Source organism: Ursus maritimus (genome assembly GCF_017311325.1).
Source record: "Ursus maritimus isolate PB19 chromosome X unlocalized genomic scaffold, ASM1731132v1 scaffold_X1, whole genome shotgun sequence".
Classification (NCBI taxonomy): domain Eukaryota; kingdom Metazoa; phylum Chordata; class Mammalia; order Carnivora; family Ursidae; genus Ursus; species Ursus maritimus.
This window is the reverse complement of record NW_024423319.1, coordinates 8520626-8541690: the sequence shown is the minus strand read 5'-3', so window position 1 is coordinate 8541690 and position 21065 is coordinate 8520626. Positions and strand designations below refer to the sequence as shown.

Below are 21065 nucleotides of genomic sequence, written 5' to 3'. Positions count from 1 at the left end.
ATAAGGTAAAATAATAGGACCTGTAAATGACAACATAGGAAAATATCTTCATGACCTTGGCATAGGTGGTCATTTCTGCACCAAGACTTCAACAGCACTAATGACAAAGGAAAATACTGATGAATTGGAAGACACTACAACGGGGAACTCTTCTTCATTAGGGGACATCAAGTGAGTGAAACAGCAAGTCATGGAGTGGCAGAAGGTACCGGCAGTACATGCATCCAACAAAGGACTCAAATTCAGAATCCAACAGATCAGTAGGAAAAAAAGAACCCAATAGAAATACGGGCAAGAGACTTAACAGGCACTTTGCAAAAACGTATATTCAAATACTCACTAGTCACATATTAGACACGTGAGAAGGTGCTCGTCTTAATTGATCAAGGAAATGCAGATTAAAACCACAATCCTTCTACTCACCAGGATGGCTGAAATGAAAAAGACAGCCAGTTTCAAATGTTGGCAGGGACAAGGAGTAACTGAAACCCTCACACACTGCCAGTGGGAATGCGGGTTGGTATATTTTTGAAAAACATTTTGAAAAACATTTTGGCGCTGAACATATATAAGCCTTATGACCCAACCGTCCCATTCCTAGAGTGCTCCTAATGGTCTTGTTCTTGATCTGGGTGGTGGTTATGGTTACAAGGATGTTCACTTAGTGAGATCACTGAGCTGGACACTTACTACTTGAGCATTTTTCTGTTTGTGTCATGCTTCAGTAAGTTTCCTTTAAAATACATGTAAATAGGGGGAAAATGTCCTAAGACCATGAGGCTTTAAGTGTCAATGTGTTTCTTTTGATTATTACAAGTATTAAATACTATTGATTAAACAACATAAATATATTATAAATTTGGGTACTTATAAACAAAAAAATACATATTTATTGAAAATCCCACTCCTAATGATATAGAGGACTTCCTTGAAATTAATTCATATCATGAATAAATATTAGTTATTTCCAGAACGAGGTCTGGCTCATCACCAATTATATCCCTATTTCTCATTTTCAGAGAAGATATGTCAATGGGCGTGGACAGAATTTTGTTATAGCACGGTCACTCAAAATTTTAAAATTTCCTTGAGTTATATGGCATAAAGCAAGTACTGAGCCATCACCAATTTTTTCCCAATGATCTATCAGCTGATAAGTTGATTAATAAGTCCTTCTTCAATTCTGTCTAAAGGAAAACACAGGAAACTATTTGATATGCAGGATTCCCTGCCCAGTCATTCGTCATTCAGTTTCCCAACCAGGAATATTTTGATGCCTCTTTGGCTCCTCAGACACGTTAAACTCTGGGCCAATGCACCATGGGAAGACCAGAGCAGGGAAGAGCGGTGGAAGGGGGTGATGAAGGGGAGGGTGGGGATGGAGAACCCCCCTTCGGGTTTTCCTCACATCAGTTTTAGGAAGAACGTATGGAACTAAGTACTCAGAAATAGATTCCTGTAAAACTATCCATGCCCAATCTCCCTTGGGCGGTCCTGACGCCCGCCTGCCAGGCGCAAGTGAACCTTGGTCACTACAGGACTCCACGGAACCGGCTCCTCAGGGGTGCCTGGATGGTTCAGTTGGTTAAGCAGCTGCCTTCAGCTCGGATCATGATCTTGGGGTCCCTTCTCCCTTTCCCCGCCCCCCCATTCTTGCTCTCTCTCTCTCTCAGATAAAGAAAATCTTAAAAAAAAGAAGAACTGGCTCCTCAGACTGCGTCTCCAAGCACCCAGGCTGCTGCTGACCTACAGGGGCAAGGGTGCAGGGTCTACCTAATTGCACCAATTGTCAAGTTCACCTCTGGAGCACTGGATGGTTTTTGCCCCCACCTATCTCCAAAATGAGGAAGGAGTGAGGAGGACTCAGAGAAAGGCCAATCTCCCTGGAGACCTCCAGGCCCCTGTGCTTCCCTATTGCATCGTTTTGAGCTGCTCGATGACCTCTGCCAAGGTCATTTTCCAGGGAGGGCAGCATGCTACGTGGGCTGAGCTGCATAAGGCTGGCAGGCAGGCAGGACGTTGGAGGAGACATAGCACCGGGAAGGAGAAAAGCCAGTTTTGCAGAGATGCTTCCGAGGTGTTTCGGTCGGAGCCACTCCTGGGGGCCACCAGATCCCAGAGGTCCTTGCAATGCAGCCAGCTTCGTGGTGACTGATCCACCAGGACCCACCGCCAGCGTGGGCCCATGTCCAGATTGTGGCAAGGAGGGCCAGCATGCTGGAAGTCCCAGAGGCTGAAACAGACAGCAAGATCAGGGAGATGGGAGGGAAGCCTCGAAACCCAGGAAACACAGAGAGCCTTTAAGGCCACGCTTAGGGGCACCTGGGTGGCACAGCAGTTAAGCGTCTGCCTTCAGCTCAGGGCGTGATCCTGGCGTTAGGGGATCGAGCCCCACATCAGGCTCCTCCGCTGAGCCTGCTTCTTCCTCTCCCACTCCCCCTGCTTGTGTTCCCTCTCTCGCTGGCTGTCTCTATCTCTGTCAAATGAATAAAATAAAATCTTTAAAAAATAAAATAAAATAAAAATAAAAAAATTTAAAAAAAGGCCACGCTTAGTTTTTGGTAATGATTTGCCGATTATAGGAGAGTAAAGTGCAGACAAAGTTCACATTTAACCCTAAAGTGGTCAGCCCCATACGTTTGGGGAGTTTGTATTGACATCTAGCCCCAGGGTAGCTGTTGCTAGCTCCTGAGGTTCTAAGAACATCTCTGCCCACAGGAGAAAGTACACGAGAGGTGTTCTAAGACAGTGGTTCTCAAAGGGGGAGTGCTGGAGTGTCAGCATCAGGTCGGAACTTGTCAGAAATGCCTACTTCCTGGCCCTACCCCAGGCCAACTGAGGTAGAAATTCTGGGGCTGAGGCCCAGCAATGTGTTTTAACAAAATCTGGGTTTTAAATGCTGTTTGAAGAGGACAGTCAGTATGGAGTGAGTTTAGGAAGCGCAAGGAGGAAGATGTGATGTGACATTTGAAGGAAGAATTTGGACAGGTCGGGAGGCCCTATGGGGGATTAAAAACAAAGACTAACAGAAGGTGCATTAACAGCGTGGCTCAGCATCAGATCTGTGAGCTGGGGGACAGGAAAGAGGGTTGGCTGTCATGGAGCCAGGTGAAGAAGAGCCTGGAAACCCGAGGAGGGAGCAGGACATAAAGGATGTGGGAACTGGAGGCCGCTGGAAGCTTGAGTGAAGAGTGACTTGGTGACCACCGTGTTGGAGGAAGATTCATGAATACGTAGCTCAGAAATAAGGAGGTGGGGTGTTCTGAGGAGAGGCTGCCTCTCCAGGGACGTGCCCCCCACGTCCAGCCCTTCCCGGGACTCTCCCAATGAGTCCCAGACCCCTTTGGGCGGAAGAATGGGTAGGAGGATGGTTCCCTGGTCCTCGTCTATGTACAGGGACAAGACGTACTTCTGGAGGCCTGGCACCGCCTGTTACCAGGGCAGCTCTTTCGTAAAGAGCTCAGAAGTGGAACCTCCCACCTGAGGGGTTAGCTTGAGAGAACAGGGTTTGGGGTCCTCCAAGAACAAAGCAGACCATCGCTCAGAAGGGATTCCTCGCCCTGTGGGAGACAGCCAAGAGGCTGAAGAATGACACTTTCCGAGAAGCCACTGCCAGGAGCTGAATGCGTCCCGTCTGGAGAGAGAGGCCTGGGGCTGGGGAGACTATTTCAATCCCTCCCGCTGCCACAAGGCCCTGGGAAGGGAAACCCCCTGAGCTCCAGTTGCCTCTTCTGTAAAATAAGGAGCGTGGTCTCCTCGGCTTCCCAGGGCCCTTCAGTGCCGGTGTACTACGTGACTGGAGTAGGGGATACAACCCTAAGCGACTGCAGCAGTCACTGCGGAGGGACCCGAACAGGCTCTTGGGTAGCAGCCGTGCCATGGTGTGCTTGGAGACAGAGGGTAAAGACCTGGGCCCTGCACGAACGGGCCTGGACCCAGACATGCCCTTGTGCCTCGGCCACAGCAAGGGGTGGCACTGGGCTCTCTGAGCCCTGGACCTCCAACCTCAGCCTTACAGATGTAGACCCGAGTGGCAGAGGAGGGCTGGCCTCTGCTCGCCCAGCCCCTTGCTCCTCCTCTCTGCCCAGCCCACCTTCCCTGTGATGCCCCTTGCTTCCTGAGGACAGGAGCTCAGACGCTGGGATATGAACCCACAGCCCTCACACCGGGCTCAGGTCCGCCTTTGTCTCCTCAGTCCCGTCTCTGCCCGTGGGATCTGAACTTGGGAAACTTCTGCCTCTTCGCTCTGCCCCTTGGATGACGAATCAGCCTGTTCTTGCAGTCTCCGAGCTTTTGTGTGCCGTCTTCCTGTCGTGGCCTCAGAAAGGCAGTGGAGCTGCCATCCCTTAGCCACATGCTGGGGAGGTGGCGGGCACTATAAAGCAGCGTAACATCGCTCTTCTTTATTCCGTTCTTTCCCTAGTGCCCATTGTCTCTCCTCCTTTTCCTGAGATAGGGCTGACACGAGTGGTCAGGATGCTCGGGGAATGAGGCCCTAGGAAGCTATGTCAGAGGGCTGAAAGGGAAAAATTGGTACTGATAGGTCAGCCAGGAGCCCCAACTTCTAAATCCTGTCCCACGACCACAGGGACGAGAATGTCCTTTCTTCCTGGAGCCCTTGCATTCAATGGGCGGTAGAGTCTAAATTCAGAACCGGGAACCCTCAATTCTCTTCCTGTTTCTGCCTATTTGCATCTAACAGGCTTCCTGCCTAATCTCTAGACTCCCTGGTTTTTACCTCTCCTGGTGATGCCAGTATAGACGAGGACCTCCAAAATGAGCTTTCACGCTAACAGGTGTGATAACAGGGGTTGGCAGCTTTAAGAAAACAGGAGTGGCCTTTTGCGGACTCATTTTCAGGAACTCTGCTGAATCCCATCAAGCAGGCAGTAACTCCTGGCTCCACTGATACAGTACTTCCTTCAATTTCCGAGTCAATCTCCTCTTTCTAAAGGCTACTTGAACGAAGGTCCTTTGAATGATGGTATGACAGCAGTCGTCCAGGGTGGTACCGGACAGTCACACAAAGAGAGTGCCCTCGGAAAGAAGTTGAATTGCCCCTTAATTCCAAGAGCACAGTCTCAGATAGTTCTAGAAGGGATGGTGGGGCCGTCGGTCTCCAAGCCTTCAGGAATATAATGGGATCCTTTCCTTCTGGGTCACTTCCTCCTCTGGGCTTAGTGCTTGCATTCTTTTTAGTGGCCGTTCTAGTCACCTCTTTCCTTTCCCATTAGCTTGAGGATGGATACACCTAATTGTGCAAATAGTGTCCACAAGTCCATCCCTCGCCATCACTTCCCGGCCACATTGCAGATATGTCAAGTTGGGGGCTTTTAGTCTATTTCTGGTTCTGTTACTCGCTAGCAGTATATCCAGCTCAATGGGGACATTAGCTTATTGCTTCACAGGGACTAGAGAGAAGTATCTCTAGAAAAGAATGGGCTACCTTTCTGACCACCACGAAAAGGCTTAAAAAAAAAACAGCTGGGGGGCGCCTGGGTGGCACAGTGGTTAAGCGTCTGCCTTCGGCTCAGGGTGTGATCCCAGCATTATGAGATCGAGCCCCACATCAGGCTCCTCCGCTGGGAGCCTGCTTCTTCCTCTCCCACTCCCCCTGCTTCTGTTCCCTCTCTCGCTGGCTCTCTATCTCTGTCAAATAAATAAATAAAATCTTAAAAAAAAACAGCTGGGAATGACGGAAACACCATTAATTAAGGATGCTCAACTTTTCTGCCTAATTGATCTTCTTTTGAAAATAGCCTGGGTGGCTCAGTTGGTTAAGCATCTGCCTTCAGCTCAGGTCATGATCCCAGAGTCCTGGGGTCAAATCCCACATCAGGCTCCCTGCTCAGTGGGGAGCCTGCTTCTCCCTCTGCCTGCTGCTCCCCCTGCTTGTGCGCATGTGCTCACACTTGTACGTGCTCTGACAAATAAATAAAATCTTAAAAAAAAACTAGCTGAAAGATGAAGGAAGAATATTCCAAATGTTTATGGAACACCTACTGTGGCCCATCAGTGTGAGGCATGCTCACATCTCATCTGATCCTCACAGCAGCCCTGAAAGGATGGAATTATCATTCCCATTTCACAAGCCTGAAAACAGGCATAGAGGGGTTTCTTGATGGAAAAAATATCTGGAGATATCTATGCCAAAAAAGTGACTGCCATCTCTGGGTGATTTAGTAACTGTGGAGTTTTGTTTCATGTCTAATATGAAACATTCCATTTCATTAAGAAAGTAAAATTTTATGAAATAATAAATATATCAAAGCCTTGGCCAACATCTTAAACTAGAATCTGACATAGCTATAAATCCATGTCCTCCAACTTCCCTGCCCTTGACATGTCATTGTCTTCTCAGGAGATAATCCCTGAGGCCAATGGGGAAGGAAGAGAAACTACCAGTATCACAAAACAGTTTCCATCTGACCTAGTTCTCATGGGGGCAGCCCTCTAGGCCGCGGGCCTGACTTTGCTCTGACACTTCTGGATGTTCCCTCCTGCTATCCAATGTGTGCCGAGGCCACGGGGCTCACCTTGCCATTCTCAGTACATCCGTTTACAAAACTTCCAGACTTTGCTGAAGAGCATCCAAAGTGTATGGGGTTGTGGCTGAGCAGCCATAAAAATGGGCTTCCCTTTAGGCCCTGGAGCAGTGTGGCACCAATCTGAAAGCCTCCAGTCCACATGGTGAAAAGTTAAAAAAAAAAAAAAAGGCCATTTCCCACGGCCCTGGGCTTTCTACAAAGAGACAAGTATGTGGATGCGGGCCCAGACTGCTTCCTTCCTCATTTCATTCTATATACCTCAGTGTTGGGAGGATCAGCAGGAGAGACATCAAGCACTTGCAAGGTCCCTAGGTCTGTGGCGGCATTCAGGCCTTCGCTTGCTGCTTGCAACTCCTTGACAGAAAACACTGCGGTAGTGGGCGCTCACGGGAACGGCCACTGGAATGGGGGCACTTCTCCCAGGGCACACACCGAGCGCTCTCTTCCTGCTGGAGAATAAAGTTCCCTCAGCCCTGGGCTTGGCTGTTCATGTCGACAGAATGATAGCCATAGAAACTCTCTCCAGCTTAGTAATTCTCACTAAGCTCCCTTCAGAGGACCTGAATACTCTTGTTTTCCACCTCTCTTGAGAAAGAATGAGAGTAGGACTCGTGGCCATCATGTATTTGCTGAGCACCTGATACCTGAAGAACTTAGATCACCGAGGGTGGGGAAGCTGAGTAACCAGACAGATAGATAGACAGATGAATAGATAACTATAGATAGATGATAGCTATATTTCCACTCTTTTATTGATCAAGTACTCATTGTGTATCAGTCTTGTGCTAGGCACTGAAGATACAATGCTGAACACGAGAGACAGCTTAGATTCCTTTCTGTGAAGTAGGACATGAACCCCTCCCAAATCTCCTATGGGTGACAAATTCCTATCATTGGTGCCTCATAGTTTTACACTCTTTTGTCACCTCTAGGGTCAAGATCCACACGGTGACTTTCTTCAGACTGGAGATACTGGACAGGATTCCCTTCTCCTGTGGAGTTTCTGGTGTCTAAGAAGGCTGGACCGCCTGCTGAAGTTTCTCCTGCATACGCTACAAGTATACGGCTGCTCACCTGTGTGGGTTCTCTGGTGCTTAATAAGGTGGGAGTTCTGAATGAATCTTTTTCCACATTCGTAACACTTAAAGGGCTTCTCTCCTGTGTGAATTCTTAGGTGTGTGTGTAGATTTGTGTTGTGACTGAAGCTTTTCCCACACCATGAGCATCTGTATGGTTTTATTCCTTGGTGTGCCATTAAGTGCTTATTAAGATCTGAACTCCACCTAAACCTCTTATCGCATTGTTGACATTTATAGGGCTTCTCTTCAGTGTGAATTCTCTGGTGCTTAATAAGGTCAGAGCTAACTCTGAAGCTTTTCTCACATTCCTGACACTTAAAAGGTTTCTCTCCTGCATGGCCTTTCCCTTGAAGATCCTTATGTTTTGGAAGCTCTTGTTTACAAGTTGAAAGTTTCTTTCTTTTCCTCCCTAGAAAACCTCGGTGCCGTCTCCGTACCCTGCGTGTACCACCATGATTTTCTTTGCCTGTTGTTTTCTGGGCAACTTTCATTCTGGCCTTTCTTAATACTTTGCCTCCTGATGCTTGTATTTCTAATGCAGAAAGAGATATAGGTTGGTCATTTCCAGTGTCATTTTTGAGCTTTAACCCTGTTGGAATAAACAGAAGAGTCAGCCGTCTGTGTCCCAGAACAAGAAAACTATAGGAATGGAGAGAAAAATCAATGATGATTGCTTTTTAAAAAACACAGAACAAGTGATTTCTGGTCCAATATGGACAAAACAGCACAGACGCATTTCCTCCTGATCCTCCCTGTTGGGCACAACAACAAGCCAATGAAAGAATGCAAGCCATGACCAACAGAGAATTCCAGGCCTAGCAGAGTAACTCAGCAGGGTGTCCTATATCCCCACAGCCACCAGAAGAAGGCAACCCGCGCTAGCATCTTCCAGCCCTTAACCTAGCAACACAAAGCTGCCTAGAAAGGCTTACCTCTTCACCAGTCTGAATGGGAAGCCTGCCAGCATCAGAACCCCAGTTAGAAGACACCAAAGTGGGCAGGAAGAACGAGCAGAAGGCACCTAGCCACGGTGGCCTGGCCCAGGAACCCTCTTCATCCCTGCGGGTCTGAGATTCCCCTTTCCCACTGAGAGGCACTCTGGCCTGGGTAAATACCTTCCTCACCCTCAGGCGACACCAGCAGGGACAGATGGGAGCCCTACCAGCACCATATAAGCCAAGGAAACCACAATAGCACCACAGAGGCTCTGAAAATTAACTGTCGCTGGAAGCATACCCCACAAAGGTAGGAAAGAACCTATGTGCTAAACTAAAACAGGGTGACTGTTCAATTAAAATATTTAAAAAGGACCCAGACTCTTCTAACATAATAGACAAAATGATCAGGATACAATCAAAAATCACCCACCAGATCAAGAACCAAAAAAAAAAAAAATCACGAACTGAGTGAAAAAGGCAATCTAACAAAAAAGGCATCAGACTGGAAATCAAAAACAAAAAGACAACAGAAAAATCTAAAAAATATGTGAAAACAAGGGACGCCTGGGTGGCTCAGCTGGTTAAGTCTCTGTCTTCAGCTCAGGTCACAATCCCAGAGTTGGAGTCCAGGGATCAAGCCCCACATTGGGCTCCCTGCTCAGCGGGGAGTCTGCTTCTCTCTCTGTCCCTCCCCCATCTCATGCTCATTTTCTCTTGCTCTCTCTCTCAAATAAATAAAATCTTCAAAAAATATATGTGGAGGGGCACCTCGGTGGCTCAGTCGTTAAGCGTCTGCCTTCGGCTCAGGGCGTGATCCCGGCGTTCTGGGATCGAGCCCCACATCAGGCTCCTCCGCTGGGAGCCTGCTTCTTCCTCTCCCACTCCCCCTGCTTGTGTTCCCTCTCTCGCTGGCTCTCTCTCTGTGTCACATAAATAAATAAAATCTTTAAAAAAAAATATGTGGAAACAAAAAAAAAATACACTTCTAAACTTCTCGTGGTTCAAAGAGAAAGTCTCAAAGAAAATTTAAAAATACATAATTGAATGAAAATCAAATTCCTGGGACGCCTGGGTGGCTCAGCTGGCTAAGCATCTGCCTTTGGCTCAGGTCATGATCCTGGAGTCCTGGGATAGAGCCCCACATCTGGCTCCTTCCTCAGTGGGGAGCCCGCTTCTCCCTCTGCCTGTTGCTCGCTCTGCTTGTGTGCTCTCTCTCTCCCCCCCTCACTAATAAATAGAGTCTTTAAAAAAAAGGAAAAAAAGGAAAATCAAATTCCAGGGGCACCTAGCCAGCTCAGTCGGTAGAGCAGGTGACTCTGGATCTCAGGGTCATGAGTTCAAGCCCCACGGTGGATGTAGAGATGACTAAAAAACAAAAATTTTTTTTTAATTTATTTGACAGAGAGAGAGAGAGAGAGAGACAGCCAGCGGGAGAGGGAACACAAGCGGGGGGAGTGGGAGAGGAAGAAGCAGGCTCAGCGGAGGAGCCCGATGCGGGGCTCGATCCCAGGACTCCAGGATCACGCCCTGAGCCGAAGGCAGACGCCCAACGACTGAGCCACCCAGGCGCCCCAAACAAAATTTTTAATAAACAGATAAGAAAAAAAAAAGAAAATGAAATTACAATATATTAAAATATGTGGAACGCAGCTAAAGAAGTGCTCAGAGGAAAAGGTACAGCCCCAAGTGCTTACAGTAGCAAAGGGGAAAGGTCTCAAATCAATAATATAGTTTCTACCTCAATAAACCAGAGAAAAAAGAAAAATAAACCCAAAGCAAGTTAAAGAAAGGAAATAGTAAAGATCAGAGCAAAAGTCACAACCAAACAAAAAGCTTGTTCTTCAAAAAAATTAAAATTGATAAACCTCTATCACAACGGACAAAAATAAGAGGAAGGAAAATCCAAAGCGCCAGTATCAGGCAGGAAATCAGACACGCCACTGCACAGTTCGCAGCAACTAAAAGGATGGTAAGAGGGGCGCCTGGGTGGCTCAGCCCATCGGGCATCTGACTCCTGATTTTGGCTCAGGTCATGATCTCAGGATCTTGAGGTCAAGCTCTGCTTCAGGCTCTGCACTCAGCAGGCAGTTTGCTTCCTCTCCCTCTCTCTCTCTGCCCTTCCCCCTGCCCATTCCCCCCTAAAAAAATAAATAAATCTTTTAAAAAAATAAAAATAATAAATAAAAGAATGGTAAGAGAATACTATAAACAACCTTATGTCCATGACTTTTAAAAGTTAGGAAAAAATGGACCAATTCCTCAAAACCACAAACTAACAGAATTCAACCAACATGAAATAGACCATTTGAATAGCACTATCCCCATTAAACAAACTGAATTCACAGTTTAAAAGCTTCCCCCCCCCAAATCCAAGTCCATATGGTATGACTGGAGGATTCTACCAAATATTTAAAGAATTAGCACCAATTTTACAATCTGTTCCAGAAAGAAGGAGGAAATACTACTCAACTCATTTTATAAGGCCAGTATTACCCTGATAGCAAAATCATATAAAGACAATACTAAAAAAGAAAACTACGGGGACGCCTGGGTGGCTCAGGTGGTTAAGGAGCTAACTCTGGGTTTTGGCTCAGGTCATGGTCCCAGAGTCCTGCGATCGAGCCCAACTTCGGGCTCCGCAGTCAGCGGAGAGTCTGCTTAAGGATTCTCTCTTCCTCTATCCCTCCCCCGCCACCGCCTCTCATACACGCATATGTGCTCTCTCTAAAATAAATAAAGCTTTCTTCAAAAAAAAAAGAAAACTACAGACTAACATCTCCCATGAACTTAAATATAGAAATGCTCAACAAAATACTGGCAAACAATGTAACAATATGGTAACAATATGTAAGAATTATATACCATGATCAAGAAAGATTTACTGCAAGTATGCAAAGCTGATTCAACATTTGAAATCAACCAACATAATGTACCATATCATCAAGGTTTTAAAGATCATACTCTATCAAAAGACACAGGAAAGTGTTTCACAAATTCCATATCCATTCATGATAAAAACACAAAGTTAGGAATTATATTGACTCGATAAGAGTATCAACAACAAAAAACCATACTAACATAAATAGGTAATGGTGAAAAACTTAATGCTTTCATGATAATATTGGGACAAGCCAAGGATGTCTGCTCTTTCCACTCTTACTCAACACAGCAGGAAGGTGGAGCCACTGCAGTTACAGCATGAAAAAGAAATTAAAAGGCATCGCAGATAATGTGATTATGTGTAAAAATCTCAAGGAATCTACAAAAAAAAACTCTCAAAAATAATAAGTTAGTTACTAGGATCACAGAATACAAGATCAAAACACAAAATCAGTGGCATTCCTATATAAAAACAATGAACGCACAGAAACCAAAATTAAAAATAATACCACTTACAGATGTTCCGGTGAAAATGAAATGCTTTGGCCTATATTTAACAAAACACATAAAGGATCTGTACACTGAAAATTACAAAAAGTTGACGAAATTAAAGAAGACCTAAATAAATAGACACACCCTGTGTTCATTGATCAAAAAAATCAACGTAGTAAAGACATCAATCCTCCTCAAACTAATACATAGGTTTAATGCAATACCTAGCAAAATCCCAACAAAGTTTCTTGTAGACATAGATAAGCTTACTCTAAAATTTACATGGAAAGGCACAGGCCCTAGAAGGGCTAAAAGAGAATTTTATTTTATGAGAAAGAGTAAAGTGGGAAGAATCGGTCTACTTGACTGATACTAAGGCTTTGCTATTACATAGCTGCAGTAATCACGACAGTGTAACTGTCACTGGCAGAGGCACAAACACAGAGCTCAATGGAACAGAACAGATGCACACAAATATACTCAACTGCCCTGTGACAAAAGTGCAAAAACAATTCAATGGAGGGGCCACCTGGGTGGCTTGGTCGGTTTAGTGTCTGTCTGCCTTCAGCTCAGGTCACGAACCCAGGGTCCTGGGATCCTTGCTCAGCAGGGAGCCTGCTTCTCCCTCTGCCTGCTGCTCCCCTCCCCCCTGACAAACAAATAAACAAATAAAATCTTAAAAAAAAACAACAATTCAATGGAGGAAGGACAGCCTTTTCAAGAAATGGAGCTGAAGCAACTGGCCCTCCATAGGCCAAAAAATGAACCTCATCTTAAACTTCACACCTCATACGATAATTAAGCCAAAATGGATCATGGACTTAAATATAAGACTATAAAACTTTTAGGAAAAAATAGCCGAAAATTTTAGGGATCTAGAGTTAGTCTGAGTTCTAGCCTTGACACCCAAAATACAATGTATAAAAGGAAAAAATGAAAAATTGGTCCTCACCAAAATGAAAAACCTTTTACTCTGTGGAAGCCCATGGGAAGAAGATTAAAAAGACAATATACAGGCTTGGAGAAACTATTTGCAATCTACATCTTCGACAAAGCGCTAGAATCTATAATATAGAAGAAACTCTCAAAACTCAACAGTTAAAAAACAATCCAATTAAAACATGGGTAAAAGATATTTCACTGAAGAGAAAATAGAGATGGCAAATAAGCATATAAAAAGCTATAAAACATCATTGGCCATTAGGGAAATGCAAATCCAAGCCACAACGAGATAACACTACACGCCGATCAGAATGGCTAACATCAAATGGAGATCATATAAACACTGGCAAGACATGGAGAAACTGGACCACTCATCCTTTGCTGCTGGGAATGTGGAATGGTACAGTCACTGTGGAATACAGTTTGGCACGTACTTAGGAAATTAAACATGTAATTGCCATATGAACCAGCAATTGCACTCTTACGGCATTTATTCCAGAGAAATGAAAACTTATCTCTATAAAAAATCCTGCACACAAATGCTCATGATGGCTTTATTCACGCTAGCCCAAAACTGAAGACAGCAAAGATCTCTTTTCAACGGTGAATGGTTACACAAACCGTGTTCTCTCAATATCATGGCATGCTACTCAGTATTAAAAACAAAATCAACTATTGATACATGCAACAATTCAAATCAATTTCCAGGGAATTATTCTGAATGAGAAAAGTTAAGGCCAAAGGGTTACACATTTTATGGTTCTAGTCATGTAACACTTTTGAAACGGTAACATTTCAGAAATGTAGAACAGATTAGTAGGTGGCATGGGCCAGTGATGAGGTGAGATACAGGAGACAAGTGTGTGATGATAAAAGGGCACAAGAAAGGTCCTTGCGGTAATGGAACTGTCCAGTATCTTGACTGCAGAGGTAAATATGCAAACCTACACTTGGAATAAAACTTTACAGAACTAGGGGCACCTGGGTGGCTCAGTCAGTTAAGCCTCCGACTCTTGACTTCAACCCAGGTCATGATCTTAGGGTCATGAGATCGAGCCCTGCATTGTGCTCCCCACTCAATGCGGAGTCTGCTTGAGAATCTTTCCCTCTGCCCCTCCCCCTACACGCGCACGCTCTCTCTCCCTAAAATAAATAAACAAATCTTTAAAAAAAAACTTTAGAGAACTAATTACACACACAGCCAAATAAAATGGAAAATATGAAGGTCAGAAGACTGTATCAACATCAATATCCTGATTGTGACATTATATGATACCTTTTGCAAACGTTATCTTTGAGGGAAACTGGGTAAAGTGTATATGGGTTCTCTTTGTATTACACTTTAAATCTGCATGTGAATCTACAATGATCTCAATAAGAAGTTCAGTAAGAAAAACACAGGAGTAGAATCTTGAGTGTTAATCCCCTGTAAAGGAACATTTCTCTTCTTCCCATGTATATACTTACCTGTAGGAGACTCTCCAAGACTGTCCTTGAACTCTTGGGGACCTTGGCTCTATGGTTCTCCTCCTTGCTCTAAACAGATCACTTCAGGTGTAGGGGGTAACAATAACGCTCTGAGTATAAAACCTTGAGGTCATGGGCTGCCATCTTAATTCCAGGCTCTTTTCGGGAACAGTGAATGACTCTTTCATATGTTTAAATGGGCAGAATCTAAGATTCAGTACCTTCTTTCTAGTCCACTCTGGTTGTGGGTGGAGACACAAGGAGGAAGTGGAGAAGGAAGCCTCAGGAGGGCACGTGAAATGGGATGGGGAATGGGAATCCAGGGCTACTGAAGCAGACAGGGTCTAGACAGCTTAGAGTAGGCAGCTTAGACTAGGATGGTAAGAGCAGAAGATGGGAGACACGGTTGTAGTCAGGATCTATTCTGAATGACCTGGATATGCCTTGCCTTTCCCCCACACTGTCAAGATGAGACCCAAACAGCTAGTGGAACACTGGGACTCTTCCACAGGAGACAGTTTTCCATAAACTGCGGCCAGATTACTCAGCTTCTACACAAAGGAAAGGGAGAATCTTTACCTAGAGAGATGACAGTCTCATAGTTCTCCTGCATTACATCATTGTAAAGGATCTTCTGACTAGGGTCCAGTAATTTCCATTCTTCCTCCGAAAAAGACACAGCCACATCTTCAAACGTCAAGAGGCTCTAAAGAAGAGAATGGGTTTCAGTTCAGTACTTGCCACTACAGAGACCGTCCTGTCACTCATCTCTGAACTACACAGCAGGCCAGTCACCGAGGAAGAGTATTAAGATTCAGGGGGGAAAAGTCAGATGGCAGAAAAGGAAAAAGCCGGAGATCAGTAAACAGCGTGGGAGGGGCCTGGTCCCCACCATGCCAAGCCTAGTTGCCTAGAGGTGAACATCTGGGGCTAACATGCCTCAGAGCACCTGCCAAGCGCCGCGGGTCACAGGCAGCAGAGAAAAGCACAGACAAGGCCAGGTGCAGGCTGCCTGAAAAAGTTGGAAAGTACAGCTCACCTGGAACTCAGGCAAGATGAGCTCAGATGCCATCTTCCAGTTTGGGGTGCTTTTCTGCTCAGAAAAGGCTAGAATCTGTTGAGCAGGCACAGCTGTGGACGGAAAAGAGCCAGAGAAAATTTCTCTCTTTTATGTTTACAAATGTCCTGAGCTGATTTCTAGAACACAGAACCTCAGGAGTAATTCAGTAAGGATGGCTCACCTTCACAGTTGACTGTTTCCCCAGATTTCGTGAGAGAAATTAATAAAGGGAAATCCGTAATTTTTTTTTCCTCTCAGAAACCGTTTACCGGGCGAGGCAGGAATTAGAGGTGACTGAAAATGAAAGACTCGGGTCTTCCCATGTAGCTGGTTTCTGTCTTTTATCATTTTTTTCCTGGTGCACAATTCTCTCCCCATTCTGCCAGGATGACCCATCTCTGAGCCGTTTCTTCTCTAACATAGAAGGGTGAGAGGACCCCGCCTGTCCCTAGTCCATCTTCTCTCAAATTTCTAAGGAGCAAGGTCCACGGTGTGAATCCCAGGGATCTCTGGTTTGGACGTTTCTGCACCCCAGGCTGACCCTCACTTTCACCCACCATTGGCCTATTGTCCTCGCACTTGAGAGCCATCCTAACAGCTGGCAAGGCTGGGCACCTGGAAAATTCCCATGACATGCCAGCTGAACCGATTCCTATCACAGCGCCCAGGAGAAGAGAATTATTATGAAGCTCCTCACCTCTTTCATATACAGGCTGGGTTTCTTTGTGAGTATTCCAGCCCAGCTGTTCCTGTAGTACCCGGTATGTATTCCAACATTCTTTCTGGAACATACCCATTGGTTGGGGCTCTGCTGGCTTCCACTTAAAGCCTGGGGCCACTGCTGCTCCTCCCAAGGGCACTGCCTCCTTTCCCAGGTCATGGGCTGTGACCTAGAAATAATCCCCATCCTCATTAGCACAGAACTTACTTTTCGTCGGGGGTGGTGGTGGAGGGATGAACAAGAGTAGAGCCCAGATTCGGGAAGTCGTGACATTCAAGGAAGTAATAAAAAAACTAAAGAGATATTGTGCCACCATCTCCTCACAAAGAACCATCTACATCCTCTGGGGAAATCGGTATCAGAGGAAGAAAGCCGTGGCTGCTGCCAGCCTCCACCCCTCCGCAGCCAGCCGAGGCTCAGGCCACTGGCAGGGTGGGGGCATGCTGCCTCTTCTCACAGCGCCTTCACTGGCTTGCTTTCCCACCTTGGACCCTTGCCTAAGGGCATTTTTAACTTCTCAGTTTTCTCTAAAACAGAAGGAGTTGAATTAAAAAAAAAAAAAAAAGATTCCCAGGGATGCCTGGGTCACCCAGTTGGTTAGGCATCTGCCTTCGGCTCAGGCCCTGATCCCAGGGTCCTGGGATCGAGCCCCACATAGGGCTCCTTGCTCAATGGGGAGTCTGCTTTTCCTCTGCCTGCCAGTCCCCCTGCTAGTGCACTCTCTCTCTCTGACAAATAAACAAAATCTTTTAAAAAATAAAAATAAAAATAAAAAAGACTCCCAGCCAGTTGGATCTTCCAATCCTTCCATGGCCGAGGATTTCATGGAAAAAAGGGATGCGGTAGAGGAAAAACTGGAGGAGTTTGGACTCTTACTTCCCTCCACGTGATTCCATTATAGTAAAACACCAAAAATATACCCTGCCCTGTGCTCCTCAAAGTGGGCTCCCAAGGAAAGGAAGCGTGCTGCCATCCCCCAAGGGCATACCCTGGTTCCCCACTTCCCAGCAAGGCCAAGGGCAGACCACTAAGGGAGGGCAAGGGAGGCTCTTTTCTCCTGGCCAGAGATAGGCGCTCCCACTGGAGAGGGCTCTACCCCTCTGCACCGATTCTGTCCACTCCCCTCTTGGCAGTTTTCTTCTTTCCATAGCCCTGCTTCCCTTTTTTCTTTCCATTTCTTCTCTTCCTTTGTAGTCTTCCCAGAGTTGTCTGATTTATACTTCTGTTTGCTGCCCTCTCTCTCCTTCAATCTCTAAGTGCTGTGCGTTTTGGTTTTTTCTTTTTTCAGATTTCCCCCCATTTCCAACTCTGTCTTGCCTTTTATTTCTGTTTCTAAGAACTCAAGTCCTCTCTCCTTGGCCACGCCAGCCGAGGCCCACCACCCCCAGTTCGCCCTGGCCCGAAAGAGGGCAAAATGCATTTCTTTTTTCCAAGGCCAAGAAAGATGGCCAGGAACTCTGAAACCTGTCACCTACCACTGCTGCACACCTGTGATTTCAGATCCTGCCTGGCTGTCTGTCCTCAAGGAATGAGAGAAGAGTGACCTAATCCACCTCGTTCCTCCATTGCCTGCCCCCACCCACCCAACCTGGATAATTCCACCTTTACCCTATTTCATGGTCCACATAAGGGATCTTCTCACCTCATCATTTATTCCACCAAGTTCTCTCTGAAAGCGCTCTACCAGGGCCACAGCCTCTCTGATGCTCTGTGGACGATACTTCTGCACCCAGTTCTGGGTATCCCTGGGCAGAATAGTCAGGAACTGCTCTAGCACCAGCAGTTCCAAGATCTGCTCTTTCGAGTGGATCTCTGGCCTCAGCCACTGGTGGCATAATTCCTGAAGTTGGCTGACAGCCTCAAGTGGTCCAGGTGCTTCATGATAATAGAAGCTCCGGAAGTGCTGGCGAGCGCTCTCAGGACCAAGACTGTCCATTTGTGGGCTGGATTTCTTACTCTCACTGGAGTTCTCTTTCACAGACCCCTTAGTCCCCCACAAAGCCTCCATGTGTGGGTACAAGCATGCATTCACCTCCAGGTGTCTCATCATCATTTGCTCTAGGAACAGTTTTACTCCTATGTGTGACATCCTCCTGGTGCCTCCTCTGACAACTGAGGCCTTGTCAGGTTTGGTATAAAACCACTGAGTGGATCTTCTCCCCAAGGGCACTGAGGGAGGGGAGAAAAAAAAGTACATGTCAAGAAGAAAGCCACATGACACATATTTACTTGCTATTTATAGTTATCAGAGAAGAATGAACAGAAATGAACCTGTCCAGTTTACTCTTTAAAATCAACTGTGAAGTATTAGGACACTCATGATGACAGATTATTTCAGGACATATATTTCTTTTGGTCACTCAGCTTTGAAACAAAGCACAGCACAGAGAAGACAAATGTCAATTGATAACTTTTTTTCTTTAAAGGTCAAGGAAAAGCTGGTGGATGAAAAAACTGGCACCCACTCGCTAAAAGGAGCTTTGAGAATATCCAATATTTAATCTGTGTGCTTCCTGTCCCATCTTCACAAATAGGGCATATGTGAGTTTCTCTAAATTTTAACAGGTCATCCCTTCTTTTGTCTTTAGTTATGGAGAAACAACTACTATGCTCCTTCTCATCCTCTTACCAAGACTGAAACCTTTACTTCTTGGAACATTTGATATTCTCCTTTCCATTCTATTAATACCGGCAGGAGAACTGAGACAACCAGATCAGAAAAGAAGTAAAGCAATTAGGGAAAAAAGTAACCTTATCCCTCTCAGCAAATATCCCTCAACTGAGCAACCAGATGTCAACAATTTTTTTTTTTTGTACTTTTTGGGAAGATTATCAAGGGCCCGGTGCAGATTTTGTACCTGTGTATTAACTTTTTGCTTACTTTACTGGAAAGACAAGTTGGCCTTGTGTACCGAATACAATGTCAGCTTGTAAAAAATGAAAGAGAAAGGGTGATCATTAAGGTTCTTCCGAGACAGGAAGGGTGCTAGTAAAGGAAACGCTTCTCCTGACTTCACATTTTGTCAGGGGCACACAGACCTTTACCTAAGGCTAAGGGTGGCCTTGAAAGGCTGCTTTTCCCCGAGGTATTGCAGCAGAAACTGCAACGAAGTTCTTTTGAGGAGGCCACGGGTATTCAGAGAAATGCTTGGTTCCTTGCTGCCTGTGCAGGCTCAGAAGGCATGGGGGCGCCTGCTCTACTTCTGCGTCAGCAGAAGCTAACGTCTTTGAGGCTGAAAGGCCCCTTTCTCCGGCGACCTGACCATCAGCCAGCGGAAACGGGGGAGTTTGGCCGGGTGCAGCGAGACACACTGCTGCCTCCTCCCCCACCCCCCACGGATCCGCGACGCCCTCGCGCGCCCCCACCAGCGTGCCCCCGAGCACTCCGCGGGCGGCCGGCCCCCAACGGTGCCCGGGGCGCATCCCTGGGCTGCTCCGGCCCCTGGGGGACAAAGAGCTTGCCGGCGGAGGCTGGACGGGGCGGTCGGAGCCCGGGCACCCGCCGGGCCTCGTCGCCCGCGGGGCTGGGGACCGCCCGACGCGCCGCGGGAGGCTGCCGGCTCCGCCCCCCGCTCCCGCCCCGGGGGGCCGCCAGTGGCGCGTGCAGGCCCGCAGCGCCGGGGGCGCGCGCCACCAAATCCCAGGGGCGACGCGGCTTCTCCATTACCTCCGCCCAGCCCCGGCTCCCGCGGGCGCCACTTCCCTCTTCCTCGACTCGGCGGCAACGTCGCCACGCCTCCCCGCCGCCCCGGGGAGGAAGCAGCCGGTTCCCGCGCGCCTGCGGGCCTGGCGAGGGCAGCTCCGAGCTCGGGAGCCTCGCAGGACCGGTCCCCCACCTGATCCCTCTAGCTCCCCGAGACTGTACCCCGACTCGCCATTTTGGGGTCGCGGTCTGTGGACCTGGCCCAACCGGAAAAGAAAGAATGCGCTTCCGGCGGCTTCGTGACAGCCACGCCCAGCCATCTCTGTCTCTCTACCTGTGGCGCCTCCGTGCAGCCGGGCGGGAACCGTGCCGCGGCTCCTTTCCGCCCCGGGGGCGCGGCCTTGTGCTCTGGCTCCGGCCGGGACGCGAACACGTCCTTCCCCAGGCCGGCTGGAGGCCCAGAAGCCTCTAGTCGCCCGGGAGGCATGTACCCCACCGACTGCAGGTGCCGCGATCTTGTGGCCCTGACTTGCCAAGTGCAGATCGATCCGGTAGCGTTCCGGCGGCTGGCAGTCCTTTCTACAGGGAACCCCCCCCCCTCCACTGAGGGCCGCCGCCCCTGAAAGTCGTCACTAGACTTGGCCCGAGCCTCCTGAGTTGTAGGTCATGACGTCCTCAGGGTCACCAGGATTGCCAAGGGCAGTTTCTAGACAAGAATTGAGCTCGTTTGCATCTATAGCCCTTACTTTTTCTACTGCATTATGCCTCCCTGTGAGACAGGAACCCGTTTCATTGCGTAACTCCTGCAGTGCTCAGCATAGGCTTCTGGATAAGTCATCTTTCTAAGAACTTGAGTATCTTGGGTTGTCAGCGTCTCCAAATTATCAGGGTTTACCTAGTGTTGAGGCATTTGGATGAAAACTGTCCCTATGAATCAAAAGAGAAGAAATTGCAGCTCAGTAGGGCAGTGGGATGAAACTGTGCGAGAAACTATTCCAGCAAGCAGAAAAGAGACCTGCGGGTTTAGGAGAAAAATAAACAAACCAGCACCTATGAGACTTTTCACATGCAAAAGCCGAGGAGACTCAAGCTAACGCCAATCTTCATTTGAAAAACACAGCTGCCCAAAAGCAAGCAAGAAGATGATGAGGGAGCAGAAGATTGGCAGAAGACAAAGCAGAAGCTGACACCCTGCAACCTCCCCCAAGCCCCCAGTCCAGGGTGGGACACGTGTGACATTCTTCCAGGAATCTCCCACCTATCTTAATGTTAATGCCTTGCTAGAGGGGAAAACA

At 47.2% G+C, this 21065-nt stretch overlaps 1 protein-coding gene across 10 annotated transcripts in view; it reads right to left on the bottom strand.

The window, feature by feature from the left end:
- The window catches only part of ZNF75D (zinc finger protein 75D), a 67651-nt gene extending 47522 nt beyond the window's left edge, over positions 1–20129 (bottom strand). For 3 of the 10 annotated variants that reach the window (XM_040627599.1, XM_040627587.1, XM_040627593.1), the window contains exons 1-5: positions 19795–20049; positions 17770–18296; positions 16104–16296; positions 15386–15477; positions 14926–15052 (exon numbers count right to left, since the gene is read on the bottom strand). In XM_040627599.1, the coding sequence (XP_040483533.1) occupies positions 14926–15052; positions 15386–15477; positions 16104–16296; positions 17770–18216 (859 nt within the window). In that variant the 5' untranslated portion in view covers positions 18217–18296; positions 19795–20049. Of the gene's footprint in view, positions 1–7282; positions 8217–14925; positions 15053–15385; positions 15478–16103; positions 16297–17769; positions 18299–19794; positions 20051–20104 lie in introns of those variants that run through there. The other 7 variants (XR_005834308.1, XM_040627586.1, XM_040627575.1 and 4 more) reach the window with 6 other exon arrangements.
- Between the last annotated feature and the right edge of the window lie 936 nt (positions 20130–21065).